This window comes from Magallana gigas, chromosome 6 (genome assembly GCF_963853765.1).
Source record: "Magallana gigas chromosome 6, xbMagGiga1.1, whole genome shotgun sequence".
Taxonomy (NCBI): Eukaryota; Metazoa; Mollusca; class Bivalvia; order Ostreida; family Ostreidae; genus Magallana; species Magallana gigas.
Genome location: NC_088858.1, coordinates 25,514,574 through 25,533,900, shown reverse-complemented (window position 1 = coordinate 25,533,900; position 19,327 = coordinate 25,514,574). Strand labels below are relative to the sequence as shown.

The window sequence follows — 19,327 nt, the reverse complement described above, 5'->3', positions numbered from 1 at the left end:
TGTGTGAAGTAAGAACTTTCAATTTTTCCCCATAAGAAAGATATGGACCGGACACGAATTTTGCACTTTTTCTGCCAGTGACCTTGACCTTGCCCGAATGACCTTGGGTCAAGGTCATGACACACCCTTATGTCATAAGTAATCTTTGAGTGAAGTAAGAACTTCCTATGTTTCCCCATAAGAAAGATATGGACCGGACACGAATTTTGCACTTTTTCTGCCAGTGACCTTGCCTGAATGACCTTGGGTCAAGGTCATGACACACCCTTAGGTCATAAGCAATCTTTGTGTGAAGTAAGAACTTCCAATGTTTCTCCATAAGAAAGATATGGACCGGACACGATTGCACAGACAGACGGACGGACAGACAAGGTGATTCCTATATACCCCCCCAAACTTTGTTTGCGGGGGGTATAATAATTGGGATTTAATGCCCTTTATTCAGGTGAATATAAATTCAATTTAATGTCTAAAAAAAAGTTTAACTGGGCAATTCAATTTTTCCATTTAGTAATACGCAATCAAAGTACATTGTACAGTTTTAACAGATTTATGAAATGAAATAACACAGAAAACAATGCTTAGATCTCAATGATAGCATATTTTTGTTAATAAAATAATTATGAAACTGCAATGTTTGCCAATTTATAAATACTTTCTTTGTGACTCAAGATACATTTTCTCGCTGGAACTGCTCTGTTGACCCCAGTGTATAAATGTCACAATTTGTGTTCCCAAATATGCACAAATAATATTGCATATAAGACTATGCTATGTTTTTCCAATAAGCTCCTGAACCTTTCACACTGTTCAAAATATTTTCACAATATACAGTTCTTGGCCGATTAATATGACAAAAAAATGAATTCTTGAAACTCAAAAAAAATTAACAGATTACCCCCCCCCCCCCATCAAAACTGTCCTCTATGTTGTGATGACTGACAAACAAAAGAACAAACACTTAATAGTGACACATTTATTTTGTAAATATCAGTTCACTCAAATATTTTGATAAATATTTGATATTGATATCGACTCCTTTCCCACTGTTCTCCACTCTAAATTCGTAAGACTTGGGCTGTGATGGAAGACAGTATGGACTGCTGGGATACGATGGCCCCGCCCCTGACCTGTACTCTGCTGAAGGTCCCCCCAGCCTGTCCCCTGGCCAGACGACCTGGATTGATGCAGCAACACCCTTGTATGTCCTAGAAAGGCGAACACATAAAATCCATGTTTAGAAAACGTTGTTGCCATCTTGAATTTATAATTATAAATCTGGTTCATCAAATGTACAAAACACTCAAGCTTTAAACTAAGATTCGTCAAATATAGTCAACTGAAGCAACTTTTAAAATTCTTTTCATAGAAATTACTTTCCATCTGGAAATTATGATCAAGACTGAGGATCTAGACAAACATTAAACTACTTATTAGAAAGGTTGAGATTTAAAACGTGTACGGGTACACGTGTTATAACTACACGTGCAAGTACACGTTTTTGTAATTCATCAGTTGAGATTTCATAACTTGTAGGATAAATACGTGTACGAAAATTTCGACGCAGTTTTTTGACATGAATTTACTTATTCAACTCTAAATTAATGGTGAATTTCTTATCAATTTGCATGCAAATGAAGTTTAAAAATCTATGTAATGTATCACAAGAATATATTAACCCATCAATTAGATTTTATTTGTTGTAAAAGTTACACGTTTGTACTTACATGTAGACAACAGTCTACAAGTTTAGAAAACGTGTAGAAACTTTGTCGTCACAAAAACTGATGATGTAATATGCGAAGAATTTAGGTGATTCCCCTAGTACACTTACACGTTTGAAATCTCAACCTCTCTATTGACTCAATTTATAAGAAAAAAAAACCACACTCTGACAACTTTACCACCTAAATATTTTCATAGCTAAGATTCATATATGCAAGTTTGTCTATTATGGGAGATAACAGTAGTGTCAATACCTTGGTGAACTGTTTGAGGTCTGAGGGCAACACAAGGACATGGGGAGTGCAGGGCATGCGGGCATAATATTCAAAGACCTCGTAATCTATGTTGACATCTTCCGGTGAAGGATAGAGGGGGTAAAAACTGCAGAAGATAAATCATACACCTGATGAACTGAAAAATACTAAAGAAATGAAGCAACAAAAACTGACATCTCTAACATTTGTAACTTTAGAAATATCGAACAGGAATATATCATTATGATTTTAATCTATTCCTACTACATAAAAATCATATTCCTACATTTTGTAAAATAAATTGAAATGATCAAATTTAATACAATTTGACAACTTTTTTTTTTACAATACTGATCCATTTTTTTAAATTTCAACATCACATCAAATATAATTTCCTATTTCAAATTCTGTTAAATCTCAACAAAAATAAGCAAAAATAAACATTAAGCTTACTTCTGCTGAGTTAACAAATGTTCTGCAAGTCTGGCCATTCTGTCGGAGGCGCCAGGAGGGTTACTGCAAAAATATATATAAACATTAAGAATGATAACTCCAGTTCACACTAGACCTAATATGAACCAACCAATATCCAACATAACCCAATTAACATGAACCAAAACCTGCACATCAAATAAATTGACCAATGAGGCTATAACAATAATTGAACACTGAAAATATAGGTAAAGTTCAAGTCTATGCTTTTATATGCAACAAAGTTAATTTTAATACAAGGAAATTTCCTCTGCTCCCAGTTGAAACATGACGTCCGATGAAGTAAGTCCAAATATCACATTGTTGATGTCTACTACACATGGGTCTGGCATGAAATGAACGTTCTGTGGTAAAAAATAAAAGGATCATTACATAATGAAGAAAGCAAATCAATACATCATATTTCAAAGATCAATATGAATATCATTTTACAGTACTACCATTAAACGAAACAGGGATAACTTCAAAAGTGTAATTACCGGATAATCCGTTTTTGCTTTCATCCGAGAATCCTTGGATTGATGGAAGAATGGAGGCTGGGGATACACATAGTCATGATGGACGTCCCGATAGGAGGGCAACACAATCACCTGGCAGTCACTGAAATAATTGTATACCAAAAATAACCTTTCAGAAAACAATTTTCCACTGTATTAAAAATGGACATCTTGCACAGACATTTTTTTCATTGATCATGTAGATAAATCATGCAAACATTATTTTGTTATTTCATAAAAATAAATAACATTTAAAAAATCATTTCATCTCTGATTTTGAGGGAAAATAATTGAACTGTACTTTGAAGCCACATCGCTGATTTCCTTGAGTTTGGTTTTGAAGATGTCATCAAATGGGGTGATACATTTGCCATTCTAAAACATACAGATAAACAATCAAAAACTTCCATGTTATATGACATTACTGTCAATGTCACTGTATACATGAATGTAGAAACACAATTATTATACATGTATAATAGAATTTACTCAATATGAAAGGTATTTTCACACATTTTGTGCATGCACCTACATATAATATGATCTTAATATTCCAAATACATATACATTATAATCTGTACCAAAAAAATACACAAAAATACACACGTAAAGTCTTACCAATCAACTGATAATTAAAATTAGACTTGTTCTTCGTTACCGTAGATAAGCAGATTAACAAGTCTTATATTAATTAAATTGAATGTCTTACCTCAATGAGATCATTTTTCAGATCCACAAATGGCCCCATCTACAATACAAGTTTAAATTCAAGAATCACATACCCTTGTTTATATATCAGATACAGCATTTGGCTTATATACTGTTATTCCTCCATCTTTAACATTTTCATTGTTCTTACATGTACATAATTTACTCCAATCTCTTTCTCTAAAATATAACAGAATATTTTCAATTGTCGCACACCTGGGTCGATATCTTCAGTCCTGAACGTTCTAACAGTAAAATGGTTTATCATAACAACATCATCTTGTATGTATCCCATTAAAATGTTAATAATGCATAAAGTGAGAGTGACCTTCAATTAATCAAATCACAGCTTACATAACACGTTCAGTACTGATGCAATCATAATTAATACGTTAAATGCATCAAACAGAATGTGAATTTTCAAGTAATTGTTCAGGGATCAAGAAGTAAGGATAAGAGAAAGAAATGCCTTGTACTGTGCAAGCTTCAAACAGAGCCTTAATAAATTTTCGAACTATTACAAGCATACACAGACAGTACCAATATGACAACGTCTGGTTTGTCTTTCCTGATGTGCTTTACTAGGTCTGCCAGTGGCTCAAATGACAAGTTGTCTGATGTTGAGAACGGGCCAGCAGCAATCAACACAGTCATATCATTGGAACCTACAAGGAGGGAAAAACAGAATTCAGTGCGAAATTTTCAGTGCAAAACTTGTCCTTCAATTGCACAAAAAAAGTTTTATTCAATGCAAATGTATATATAATAGAGAACTCGCTTATTTGATCTTGATTCAGTGTATATATAAGAAAGTAAAAAGAGTGATTTTTATTCAATGTGTATATAAGTAGAACTCACTTATTTGATCTTTATCATTGGAACAGGAAGGTAATGATTGCACCACACCCTGAAAAGTTAATAAGATTTTTATAAATATTTTGAAAGGCAGAGTCTATAATTCTGACTATTTCATTGAACAGACTACAGGTTTGAAAAATGAAACTAGTTGAGTGGGAGGAAATAAGTTGCACACTTATCGTTTTCCTACGCTGGTGGAATTATATATCTTCTTACATCTAACATTTTCTTTACGTGACAGACAAATTTTACCTCATACAATTTTTTCACAACAAATTTCTGTCCAGAGGTATTTATTCCATCCATTGCCACAATCTGTAAAATTATACAAATAAAACAATATAAATATTTTCAACTAGAAGGGCCTGTGCAGATTTCAGTTATGTGCTATACTTAAATTATGAGCTATATTAGTTTACACACAGGGGAATACGAGAAAGTAGTTTAAATCAATCCTGTAAATGTTGATACAGGGATATTTATGTTCATGGGGTTAAACTTTGAAACATCTAAACATGAAAGTATCTGCCTAATGTAAAATGTGTAACTCATGGTATATTGTCCTCTTCTTTTAAAAAAAAAATACTTTCATGTGATATCACATACATGAAGATTTGAGAAAAAACTGAAATATTTAATTTCATTCAAATGTTTCCTAGGAAATGAGACTTCATACACAACAGCATATATGATATCAATGATACACAAACAGTTGATTTAACAGTAATTGAATAAAACATGAATTAAAAACACATACCCCCCCCCCCCTCCCCAACTTTCAAACATTTCACACTTACAGTAGATATGATGTACTGTATATATTCTAACCTGCCCAGGGAACAGAGAGTACTGCTTGAGGTCACTCAGGTCCAGAGGAACGGAGCGACCGGCGGAGGTGTCCCGCGACCCCTCCAGGATCACCGACTTGGCGTTCATCTTGCCTAGACTGTCACAGCAAATCCTTCCCACCAGTGTAACCTCTTCCTGGGAAAATATAGATATCCAGTACAATACTTGTAAGAATTTCTAATGTTAGTAAAATTTCTGCTTCATGTAACTGTATTATTTTATTATAACTTGAGTTTTGCTACTTTAAAAGGAAGTACCGGTATAAACAACCATAAAAAAATGTATACAATATACATGTATTGTATAATTTGTATTTTATTTCACCTGAATCTAGCAAAAGAACACCTTAGCAGGGCTCGACATTAACGCTTGTGTGGTACCAGTTAAGAAAATTTACGGACAAGTGAATGTTGCTAGCCACTTGTCCAACTGGACAAGTGCATTTTTATGTAAAGAAGTCTCCAACATTTAAAAAAGAAAAGACAGTTTAGTGATAAGTTTATTCGTAGTCTCGTTATAAGTTTATCCATTAGTTTTTTTTTTAATTTCGATTCCGACATCAAATTGCAATGCAAAGTTACTCTTGATCAGGATTGAAGTTCATTAATTTTACAAACTGAACTTTAAAGGTGTGGATCTTAGTTCTTACAGAGTACCAAACACACATAATAAGAAAAAAGATAAGAAGAAAAGGTAGCAAAGATAAAGAATTATGGAAAGAAATGTAATTTATTTTAGGTTTCATTCATCATTGATAGACTATGATGACTTTCCATGTTCAGTTTAAAAAACAGCTGAGAGATTAATATAACAGTTACATGTATTTTTAAATCTGATGCTAAATTTAAAATGTCTTGTAATTTGCCATGACAAAGCTACAGCTGACAAATCGTGTTTAATGATATATGGAAAATATACAATTAGGAAAGACACCTTAAGTTTCCATTTAAAAAGTCAGGTTATTAATTATAGCTAGAATAATCAATAAATGACTTTTTTTTTAGTGATACAGAACTATAATTTTCAAGTTGACAATATCTAATCTTTAATATTGAAAATTTTTTGGACAGGTGAAGTTGAAGTTTGGACAAGTAAATGTCTTGGTCACTTGTCCGAATGGACAAGTAGAAAAAAAGTTAATGTAGAGCCCTGCTTAGTATTCATTTATATTTATTTATTTATAAAATCTTCAGTAAACAGAAATACTGTTGTAAAGTTTCTCTATATGCATGCAAGTATTTGTATGACTTCAATGAATCTAAGAAAATCAATGAAATTTTTAGTGCTGAAACGAATACCATAAATCAGTATTCGAATATTCATGAGTGCTATTCGATTCGTATTCGAATATTCGTAGACGTCATAGACAATGTATTAAGCATATATGATAGTTTGTATTACTAAGTGGGTGTATGTGTAGACTGCTTAAACATGTCAGTTCGAAGTTGACACTTAATGCATGCATGAGTATCCATTGAATTGGGTGCGCATTTAATTTTTAAGCAAATAATAATATACTGATTTTTTAAAAATTTCCATCAACTACAATCAAAATATTTATTACTTCTTTAATAATATACTGCAGTCCTGACTCCTGGATGAGACCGATATGTAACTTCGTAAGTCAGTCCAAATATTTCCGCCATGTTTGATATAGTATTTAACAGAAAACTGATAACGCTCATAACTCCGGAAATGTTCTGTTTATTTAAAAAAAAAAAATAATTATATCGAGGTATCTTTTAAAAAAAGCTTTCGATGTACCTTTCGATATTAACTCTCCGTAGCTCACACTCGTTCAAACAGTTAAGCAATTTTTTTCTTCAGCATCTGACATGAATTGAAACATAGGTATTCACAGATTACAAAGCTCACCGAGACGAGACATCACACTTAAGAGACTTCACCTTTATGAGACCACCTTTATCATATTAAATGAAATCATACTTTATGATCTTGGATATTCATGGATTCTGTTTAGACACAATATCGTATATCATCTGTTAAAAAATTGTATGATAATCATATGTTCATATGTTAATCAATACAATAATATAAAATTAAATATTGCATCCTATCATATTTACAACATATATCACATAATACAATAAAATACCATAATAAACAATGATGAGATATGATATTGTAACGAATGATATGACATTGTATTGTGGTATACGTTATTGTATTTGATCACATAATACAATATCATGATAATATATAAAACAATATAGTATTATATTACAATATCATATTACATAATACATCATAACATTGAAACATATGATATTATATTTCCTAATATAGTATGATATTGTATGATACTGTATCATTTTTGAAACAAAATATGATATTGTATCATATGATACAATATAATTTGATACAACATTGTATCATATCAAATGATACAAAATTATGTGATAAAGTAAAATATATAATACAACTTTATATTATACATATTGTATCATACAATACAATTTCATGTGATAAAATATCATATCATAAACCAATATCATATTATACAATATCGTATGATACGATATTATATAATATTACATTATCATATTATACAATTTCATGTGATATAATTCTATATAACAGAAACTATTATCATATTATACAATATCGTATGATACAATATTATAGAATATACAATATTGTATCATAGGATACAATATTATATTTAGCAATATCTTATGTAATATTATCATGTGATAAAATAATAAATTAATAATACAATTAAATATTTTACAATATTGTATCATAATATACAATACTATACATAATGATATCATGTTACAATATCATAACATAAAATATCAAAAAAATTGATACAATATCATATCGTATTATATAACTTTTTATAATATTACATATGATATTATATTGTATCATATTAAACAATATTGTTTCATACCATACAATACTATATCATAGGAATCATGTTTTATCATTAATCAACAAACACATCTATCTATCGAGGAGGTTTGAGTGAGGTAGGAGATTTCTTAAGCATCCTTGATAATGGATATCAGGCTCTGCATCTGAAGCAACCTCTGCGTTTCATTTATAATATACTTTAATCAACTATGCAAGCTTTCATCTATAAAACATGTGACCTGTTCCAAAAAATTAAACCTCATCCAGCATCCGAAACCTATGGCTCGGATTCAGCATTCAAGTCTGTCAGGTGCATCAGTATACATAAGACGCATCTCCATGCAAGTTTGGTGAAGTTCAGACCAGTAATAACTAAGATATCATCATCAGAGGGAACTAGCAATTAAAACCTTAACCTGCTCCAGCATCCACAACCTATGGCTCAGATTCAACATCCATGCCTGTCAGGTGCATCTGTATCATAAGACACACCATCCATTCAAGTTTGGTGAAGTTAGGACCTGTAATAACTAAGATATATTTTTTAGCATCCTTGATAATGGAGATCAAGCTCTGCATCTGAAGCTTCCTCTGTGATTCATTCATATTACAGTTTAATTAACTATGCAAGTTTGAAATAGTACTATTATCTATTAAACATGTGACCTGATCCAAAAAACTTAACCATATCCAGCATCTGAAACCTATGGCTCAGACTCAGCATTCAAGCCTGTCAGGTGCATCAGTATCATAAGACGCACCATCCATGGAAGTCTGGTGTAGTTAGGACAAGTAATAACTAAGATAAAATCATCAGAGGGCACCTGTTTCAAAAACTTTAACCAGCTCTAAAAACCTTAACCTCCTCCAGCATCCGAAACCTATGGCGCAGATTCAGCATTCAAGCCTGTCTGGTGCATCAGTATTATAAGACACACCATCCATGGAAGTCTGGTGAAGTTAGTACAAGTAGTAACTAAGATATAATCATCAGAGGGCACCTGCAACAAAAACTTTAACCAGCTCTAAAAACCTTAACCTCCTTCAGCATCTGTAACCTATAGCTCAGATTCAGCATCCAAGCCTGCCTGGTGCATCAGTATCATAAGACACACCATCAATGCAAGTTTGGTGAAGTACGGACCAGCAGCAACTTAGATATTGCTATCAAAGGGCACCTGCAACAAAAACTTTAACCTGTATCATTAAACCTTAACCTCCTCCAGCATCCGAAACCTATAGCTCAGATTCAGCACTCAAGCCTGTCTGGTGCATCAGTATCATAAGACACACCATCCATGCAAGTTTGGTGAAGTACGGACCTGCAGTAACTTAGATATTGCTATCAAAGGGCACCTGCAACAAAAACTTTAACCTGGTCCAACAACCTTAACCTCCTCCAGCATCTGAAATTTAGGACTCAGATTCAGCATCCAAGTCTTTCAAGTCCATCAGTAGGTCCAGATGCATCATCCATGCAAGTTTGGTGAAGATAGGACAAGTAATAGCTTAGATACAGGACCTGCAACAAAAACTTTAACCAGGTCCGGACGCCGACGCCGAGGGTATAGCATAAGCTCCCCCTGACTTCGTCTCGGTGAGCTAAAAATCCAGAATGTTTGTCTCCGTTCGATGTAAACCCTGCTTTTACTTTCAAGGTAAACACGCATGGCGGAAGAGTCTATTACTGGGTTAAGTAATAGACTCTACCAAGCATGGCTGTCATAGATGGCTTTATATTTACTTTCGTTCCAAGAATATTCGAATGCTAAATATACATTCGAATATTAGAAATTTACTATTCATTCGCGAATATTCGAACATTCGTTTCAGCACTAGAAATTTTCTTTGAGTATTAACATTCTTTCACTTAGGTTTGACCTCACCTGAACTGGCAGAGCAACATGAGAAAACTCTTCAATGCTGTGTTTCTCCTGAAGTTGTGTTGCCATCTCATCAATCATTTCATTCAATACTAAAACCACAATAACATATATGATTACCCTAAGCGTGGAAATGCATGCGCATGCCAGTGCAACCACATGTAAATTGCAGTAAATTTAACAACAATATTAAAATTTAAAAATTACTAGAACAAAATACATATTTGGCAGATTCAAGATAAAAATTTCACTAATTATGCATGTAATGTTACATTCTATTCATCACTGGCATAAACTTGTTGAAATTAGTTTTGAAAAAGCTTGACTAAATTGGGTTACAGCTTTTTCCCATTATCACAGTACCTGCAGCTTTGTCGGTCAGTTTCTGGAACATGTACTTGAAGTCCTGGCAGAGGTCCTTTACGCTGTCCTTCTCCTCTGGGGACATGTTTTCCATCGGATCATGAAGTTTGATGGGGCATTTGTTTCCACTGCCGCTCCACTTGGCATTATCCACATTCCCAATGGAGGCTATGACATCACCAGCGTTTGACCTCGAGCTGTACTTCTTGGAAGGTGTTGCCCTTTAAAAGAGTAGAAAATGATTTTGTGAATATTTCTGAATAAAATCAATGTAAAAACAATGAGGAAAATTGGAATGAATGTTTATAGACTTAAATGACAATAAAATTTATTTCCTTTAATAGTTTTATGTTTCGGTATTTTTCATGGAGTTTTTTCTCACACTATGTTTTGACTACAGAATGTAGAGAAGTCTTACCCCACAGGTGAAAAACTTGCAGGAGAGAAAGGCACTGCGGGGCTTCTGGTGCTGTTCTGAAACCGCTTGATAGTTGGGTTGTCTGGAGTAAGCTGCCTCTTCTGTGCAGCTGTTCCCTGTTCACAAAGCAAGTTGTACATATCCACTTTCAGGTTGATTTTTAGTTGCAGATAAATTCGTTGTAGGAAACTGATTTTATTTAAAAATAATCAATCGACTAAAATGTTGATCATTGTATAGTTACTGTGAAATCATTAAATTTCGTGAGGGTCAATTTTCGTGGATAGCTTACATTTTACAATTATGTTGGGATGTCATTTTGTGTATTCTCTTAAACCTACAAAAGGAAATATAACTTCATAACTCCAATTCATTAATTCCTGGATGAGAGAAACCCATGAATTCCAGGAAAATTGAGCCATCACAAAATCTAATTATTCCACAGTAATCCCCAAACATAATACATGTATGAACTAGCAACAGTACATGTATTTACATTTTTCAAAACCAGTTTTACTAGTAGATCCAAAATACAATTAATTCAAGATGGATCTTTTCAATTTAAAAATACACAGCAAGTTAAGAATTTCACTGGGATATGAACGTATTTGGTCACATAATCAAATTTGTAGATGTAAATATATGAAGATACGGAATATTTTGAGACAGATTTACATATACATAAAAATTCCAAGATGAATAAAACTCAACATTTTGCTACTAATTGGAAAAACATTTCATATACACTATATACAGCACCAATCAAGGTATTACCGATAAGGTAACATTTTCATCCACCATATGATGTTCATCAAACATCAAAAGATTTAAAATTTATGAAGATCAAAGATCTGCTGTCTGGTGGCAGTTGCCTCAGCTAATATAAATTATCACTTGCAGTTTTTATGTCCTGCATTGTTTTCTTGAACATAGAAAAATCTGAGACAGCCGACCTAATGTTCATGGTTTTTTCTTCTGATTCAGAAAATTCTATCAACAAAATGATTTCAAACTTAATTATTTCAAGAACTATTTTATTCCTATATCATAGTTATTTTGACATACACTTTGTTTATCAAAAGAATGCATTAATTAAAAAGTTTGCAATTTCTGTTCATGAGTGATTTTCATTTGGTATTACAAATTCATTTCCTTCCAATTTTCTCCTTTTGATAACAGCACACTCTTTCTTTATACTTAGATTTCCATTTTTAATTTGTGTTCATTTTCCGCCATTTCCAGCATCTGATTCTTCCGTTTATCAAAAGAATGCAATAATTAAAAAGTTTGCAATTTCTGTTAATGTGTGATTTTCATTTGGTGTTACAAATGCATTTCCCTTCCAATTTTCTATTTTTGATAACCGCACACTCTTTCTTTTTATACTAAGTATTTCCATTTTTAATTTGTGTTCTTTTTCCGCCATTTCCAGCATCTTCCGTTTAATGCTGCCCTGCGATACTGGGGCTTTACTATATTGCTGCCCAGACTTGGCTATAAGTGTAAAATTCTGGTGCCTGGACTGTGTAGCACACTAAGTAGATGTTGTTGACGAAGTCAATTGCCTCGTTCTGTCACTTTAAAACTTTTCAAATTTAAGCTTTAAAATAGAAAAAAAATAATTTGTGTAATACATGTACCTTTGATGAAGGAGTACCTCCGTATGTATTGTATAAATTCTCTGCATCACTGATGTCCACCCTGAATCAAAACAAAGCCCACGTTAATATGCAAATCTAATTAAGTCAATATCTTTAAACAAAAAATGAAAAGCTTTTGCTACCTTCTAATTTTATGCAAGTATTGATAGATATTACGGTGGTATGGGATACCTGTTGATATTAATGTGGATAAAGAATATTGTAATCAAAATACTTTCACCGTTTAAGAATTTTCAAATTTTACAATATCTGACCAAACAAGATATCTGTGAGCCAATGCTCACTAGTGATACCCCCGCTCTGATGTGAATATGCAAAATAAGCAAAGTCGACATTAAACAGAAAGCTGGCATCCGATTGGTACAGAAATATATTCCACAATATAGCATGCCTAAACAAATAGTGTGTTAAAATTTCAAGCATCTGCGATAAACAGTTGCTGAGAAATCTTTGAGGAAAATTTGTTTGAAAATTTTGGCTAAAATAAACAAAGTACTCATTTAACAGGAAGTTGACGTCCGATTGGTACAAAAATATATCCCACGATACGGCATGCCTTAACAAACACTGTGTAAAAATTTCAAGCATCTGCGATAAATAGCTGCTGAGAAATCTTTGACGAAAATTTGTTTGAAAATTTTGGCTAAAAATAAACAAAGTCGTCATTTAACAGGAAGTTGACGCCGATTGGTACAAAAATATATCCCACGATATGGCATGCCTATACAAATATTGTGTATAAATTTCAAGCATCTGCGATAAATAGCTGCTGAGAAATCTTTGACGAAAATTTGTTTGAAAATTTTAGTTAAAAAATAAGCAAAGTCGTCATTTAACAGGAAGTTGGCGTCCGATTGGTACAAAAATATATCCCACGATATGACATGCCTATACAAACACTGTGTTAAAATTTCAAGCATCTGCGATAAATAGTTGCTGAGATAAATGCGACAGAAATTTTTGTTACGGACGGACAGACAGACGGACAGACAGACAGACAGACAGACGGACGGACAGACAGACACACAAGGGTAAAACAGTATACCCCCTCTCCTTCGGAGCGGGGGTATAAAAATGCTTTAAAATATTTTGGAAAGGAAAAATTGTAAAAAGCTCAGGTGGGATTAAAACTCATGACTTAAAGATTCGTAGTTATTGCTTTAACTCACTGCGCTATGCTGATAGATAACAATTTTGTGAAAGAAAAAACTTACAAATTTAATATTGGTTTTAATGTTTATTTCGATAGGAAGTACGTAAGAATATGGAGGTGTCCATATCACCTTAACTCCCTCGTACAATCTTCTTTTAATTGTATTCATTTAAATGTAGAAGGCACTCTATTACAATCATTTCACTTTCAAAATATCCACATTAGCTTTTTCCTCAATTTCAAATTTGAAAAAAAAAAATCCTATTTACAATCTGGCATTTTGGCCAAAATTCTTTTGAGTTTTTTTTTTAACAGTAGACTAAAATAATATACTATTTTTTTTTAGGAATAACCTTACCCTTCTGATACATTATTGATGTTGTAAACTTTCTGCTGGGTCCTCTTGTTCAATGGTGTCTGTGGTGTTCTTTGTGTTTTCTTGGCAAGTTTCTAAATATATCAATTTGCACTTTTAAAAGTTTTAGAAATTTTCAAGTTACATTTACAATCATCAACAGAAGTGCAATAGTACTAAATGTAAAGCAGAATCATCTATGTTATACATTGCAGAACCAGTAACACCAATTTTATGCATTAGAAAAAACAAGCGGTTGATGAGACAGACTTGAACATCTTTCCAATTTATTTTTTAATGCACATTACAAACATGATTACTCATGTGTATGTGTGCTTGCTCTTTTGAAATGTTGTAAAAGCTTTTGGCACCAATTAAGTTGTCAGTCATCAAACATAATCTAGATTTTAACTCAATCATCTCACCTCTCGGTCAAATAAATCCAAGTTTTCCAGAGAGATTGGAATATCTTTCCTAGCTTTGGAAAAGGCCAGCCATTCATCAGCAACTCTATCTGCATCCAAGTTATAAGTAATGCATAGCTCTTTCACTGAAAATTTAATTTTTGTAACCCAGTCAACACAGGGATGCTAAACATCAATGTATTAAGAAAAAAAATTGCAAAATGTCCAGTTGACATATAAACACATTTTAACATAACAAATCCCACAATAATGATGAAATACACCTGTTGGCATACTTATCCAAGTTATATTGCGCTCTTTCTTAATAAATGCAAAATGACTTATTTGGTAGGTAAAATGAATGTATGTTCATTCGCCCAAAAATGCCTTCAACCTTTACAGTGTTCGCCCTGGTTTTCGCTCGCCATAGGTCAGTTTGATCTTAATTCTGTTCGTCCAAGGTCTGTTTGCCTTATTTTAGTACAGAATTGATTATGTTGAATCTTTTTTGTATTCTGATTAGGGATGGGACGATCCACCGATGCACCGGTGCATCACGGTATTTATTTTGACAATATTTGGATCGATACATTTACCATTAATACAACGATACCTAAGCGAATTTTTTTTTATTTTCCAAAAATATCCGAGCTTCATATATCGGCTATTTTTAGTCTGCGCGCCTAATATGAAAGTACAAAGATGGTGGAAAACATGCACAGCAGAGACAGACACTACAAATTACATATATATTTCCATAAGTAATACTAAAATACAGATTACTTTAAAATAAGGTTTTCACTAGTATTATCTCTAGTTCTTGAAGCTCAATATACTCAGGGACGTATATACGTAGTATATACGTCCCTGATATACTTTAATAAATATTCTTTTACTCAAAAATCACTCTTACTAAGAAAGTGCAAAAGGATAATTAGATTTGCTAAATCAAAGTACTGAAAGTACTGTTAGACGGTGGCGCCGTTTGAAAGTGGCATATTACATGTATGTAAATTATTGTTGTCGAAAATCCACAGCCAGCGTCTCATACATGTACTAGCACAACTGGTCGTGAGTTACTTACATGGATAATTCTGTGGAAATCGTAGTTGTGTTCACAATCCACACTTTACAAATGTTGTGTCTCTTTATCGTCATCTTTTGGGGAAAATCCATAGATTTATCACAGTAGCCTTTGTAGTATAGAAGTTTGTATCTATATGTTTGTATCTATATGCTTGTATCTATATCAGTTGATATTAAAACTCCGTTTTCGGTAATACGTGTACTACACAAATGTATTTTGATTGCCCCAGAATGACTCATTAAATATGTGGGTTGCAACCACATATTGAATGAATAAATCAAATCCAAAGCGATTTCATCCCAGTAAGCCAAACTATTTGATTGTATAAAGAAGGGGAATTATGGTTTTTTCCCTTTTGACCTTTGGGTTGACCCTGCAAAGGGGAACAACTTTTGTAAAGTGTGGCTTGGACTTTTGTGCTATAAAGATATTGTAGATTTCTCAAAGTAACGAGAACAAATAAAGCTTTAGTATGATAAAATATTTATCAGTTTTTTACTAACTATTTGGGCATACATGTAGTATGTTTATTGTCCCTCTCGACAGTATTTTCCCTCAATTTCTTCACGGGGAAAAAGTTGCATCATCCACTTGCTTGTGGACTATCACACTTGCTTTTGTCTTCATAGTCAGTTATACATTTAGGTGTACAGAAAACGGAATGGTTTGCAAGAACCTGTTTGATAAAACTGGTATTGCTTTTGGAATGCACGTCATCATGAAACAGAAGAGTCAATCAATATTTTATCTTCGACTGTAGTGGATTATTTCCATTTGCTCACAACGAAAGTGAATAAAAATTTGAAGAAAAAAAATCATACAATATTCAGACGCGGCAGTTTTATTAATCAACGTTTTAAAGTACATTTGTCTAATTGTATTTAGCTATAGCTTTATTCAAATCATTTGAATGAATTTGGGAAAGTCACATGTATATTTTATCGCTTCTCAGTACACTTTAACACGCATAATTTACTTGCAACATTAAACTTTTCTAGTAAACTTACAAGAAATATAGATTAATTATTCAAAATTAGTTTTTAAAAACACCAAACAAACAATATCCAAGTTAAACGCATGTTTTTCTGACCGTGCAGCTGTGTATATAAATTTCATTTTATTCTTTGCATGTACTATAGTCTTTACAATAGATCTACGGTCCGCAAATCCCGGCAATATTTCCGGAAAGCTATAGTTCTGTAGCTCAGCAGAATACTACAGTCATCTATGAAGCACATTTTTTACCTTCATATTTCATAATTTATCGCAAATATAGCATGGATGTATACGCTACGGCCGATGTAGCATTTCGTTGAGTGATGACACTTATTTCGATTGCGAGTCGCAACAAACTGGCGCATTTATAATGTTTATATAGGCCCGCCTATTTGTAATTGGAAACAAATGTCGAAGAAAGCTCATAATAGAGTTGTACTCGCGAGTTAAAAATTATTTGAGAACAAAAGTGATATTTACGTACATGTGTAAATAATGTTATCTGTTTGCGAAAAAATCCCCCAAAACCAAAGAAAAGGTTCTCTAATAGCAGAGACGGGTGCATATGGATTAAAGTCACAGATTGTACTTCGCTCATCAAATTGCGTTATTTCAGTTTAGTGTGAAAAATTCGTCAGAAACTGTTAAGTGAACAAAATTATTATATCTTACATTACCGTTCACAATGTACCATAAATGTATATGGAATATTGCATGAGTTGAACCGATTGTTTTTTCTCACAAAAAAAGCTGGCGTTTGCTGCAAATTAGAGATACACGAGCTGATACGCCGTGAAATCCATAAGACGTTTTACATCATGTCTTTAATCCCTTATTTGCTGACAAAAAATCTGAACTGAAAATCTTTGAAACATCGTAAAATGTTGTTTGTTTATACATGTACATGTAAAATGGCGACTTGATTTGCACGTGAATTTTACAATCCGAGGTCGATCGATTAGCGTGTTTGAGAGAAAGTCAGCAGCAAGTAAAGTGTCAACATCAGTAGTAAATATTGTCTGATGAATAATGAGGTGCCTGTAATAATATTAATGTTCCTACAGACTGATTGGGTTACAAAATTAGGTAAATCACAGGATAGTCCAAAATTAAACACATTTGTATCGTAAATTTCAAGTTTTTTGTTTGTTAAAAAAACACATGAACACTTGTAGAAGAAAGTGTGCCATTGATCGGTTGAAGTTCAATAAAAATGTAATTTATCTAATATTCATTATCAGTATCTGTTGTGAATTCTTTAGAATAAGCTACAAAAAAATAAATATTCTTCCTCAACTAAAATTAATGCGTTGAAAATGAATAAATTTATCGATGAAGCATATACTTGCTGAAATATGAAATGGCAAACCTTTTTAAATTGTGTGTGTTTCTGACAATTGTTTACATCATAAAAAAAAACAAGAAGCGATTATTGTGATATCTCTAAGCCAATTATCGCAGTGATATAGTTTATGCAGTCCTGATACAGAGTTTAACGTCACAACTGGCAGTTGGTGCATAAATTATCGATACCGCGTAAGCAGACAGGGTAACGGCTCATTTAAAATAAAACACAATTTCATAAATTATTTAAATATATGTACAAAATGATTAGCAGCTATAATGCTTAAAATATCTGATAAGACTGAAATTAGTTATCATACTGAAATCGACACATAAATAGAACATTGCGTGTAACACTGCATACCTAACAGAGTTATCGTTCGTTATCCGCTAGGGTCCCCGTGAGAAATACTCTTCCGGTCAGGACCGTAGCAATAGACCGTGGCTATTTATAGCCACCGTCTAATTACAGGATATGTACCATTAATTAAATATTAGCACTTCTGTTATGGTTAGAAATATAATTAATGTTAGCTTACCAATATGAGATGAAGTAAAGTCTATACGTATCAAGGTCTTTCTAAGTCGTAAATATTAAGTCTTGTCTCCTTAGCTTTAATATGAAGAATGTCTTAAAACACAAAGAACTTCTGGAGGGAAATCCACAGACCAATGAAACCCAACTATACAAACTTAAAAACCAATAGATTCTCTCTGTAAAAACACACCTTTTGATTGACCATAGATTAATTGTCGACTAATTAGAATGCTCAGGCCATGTTCGTGTATGTGTATGTTACAAATTATTGTATGCATTTAAGAACAACAGCAACAAATGATACAAATGTTCATGGTATATTTTATTTTGTTTCATTTAAGAATATCTGTGAAAACCATTATTTATTATTTTCATAGGGTACGTTTTCTCCAACTATAAATTGGGTACGTTTTCTCCAGCATTCAAGTTGACTATATCATTATATGTATAATAAACTTCCGCCACACTGAAAAACGCGATTAAAATTTGTTCAATTTAATCAGAGAACTGAAAAACGCGATTAAAATTTTATCAATTTAATCAGAGACATAAATAACATGTTATTTGTTGTTTTAGGTCTCTGATTTAATTTAGCGCTCAAATGTTGAAACTTCATTTTCCCATCCGTTAATTCTCAGGAACGGCAAACAGTTGCAATAAGGCTATAGACATTACTCACATTTATCGATCAGTTGCTCGTTTAAATTGATACCAAAAACATCAAACTCTTCTTGAAGTTCTTCGTCTTGTACAACACCCATTGTAGATGTCTCGAAAATTTCCCGCGATATTTTGTTTACTTCCGGGTTAATATTAAATAGAAAAACGAAAATGTTAGTCGAAAACGGAATACAGATTCATA

General features: G+C 32.8%; 1 protein-coding gene across 1 annotated transcript; it reads right to left on the bottom strand.

Moving 5' to 3' along the window:
* Positions 1-961: 961 nt before the first annotated feature.
* Positions 962-19,295, bottom strand: LOC105343856 (DNA polymerase alpha subunit B). Its single transcript, XM_066087147.1, has 18 exons — positions 19,145-19,295; positions 14,522-14,646; positions 14,100-14,191; positions 12,568-12,628; positions 10,928-11,043; positions 10,510-10,730; positions 10,150-10,238; positions 5,363-5,518; positions 4,787-4,849; positions 4,535-4,583; positions 4,217-4,341; positions 3,678-3,716; positions 3,270-3,343; positions 2,951-3,071; positions 2,709-2,815; positions 2,433-2,495; positions 1,980-2,106; positions 962-1,208 (listed from the first exon to the last, which is right to left on the bottom strand). Exons 1-18 carry the CDS (start codon positions 19,224-19,226, stop codon positions 1,059-1,061), a joined length of 1,860 nt encoding a protein of 619 aa, XP_065943219.1. The 5' UTR covers positions 19,227-19,295; the 3' UTR covers positions 962-1,058.
* Positions 19,296-19,327: the final 32 nt, after the last annotated feature.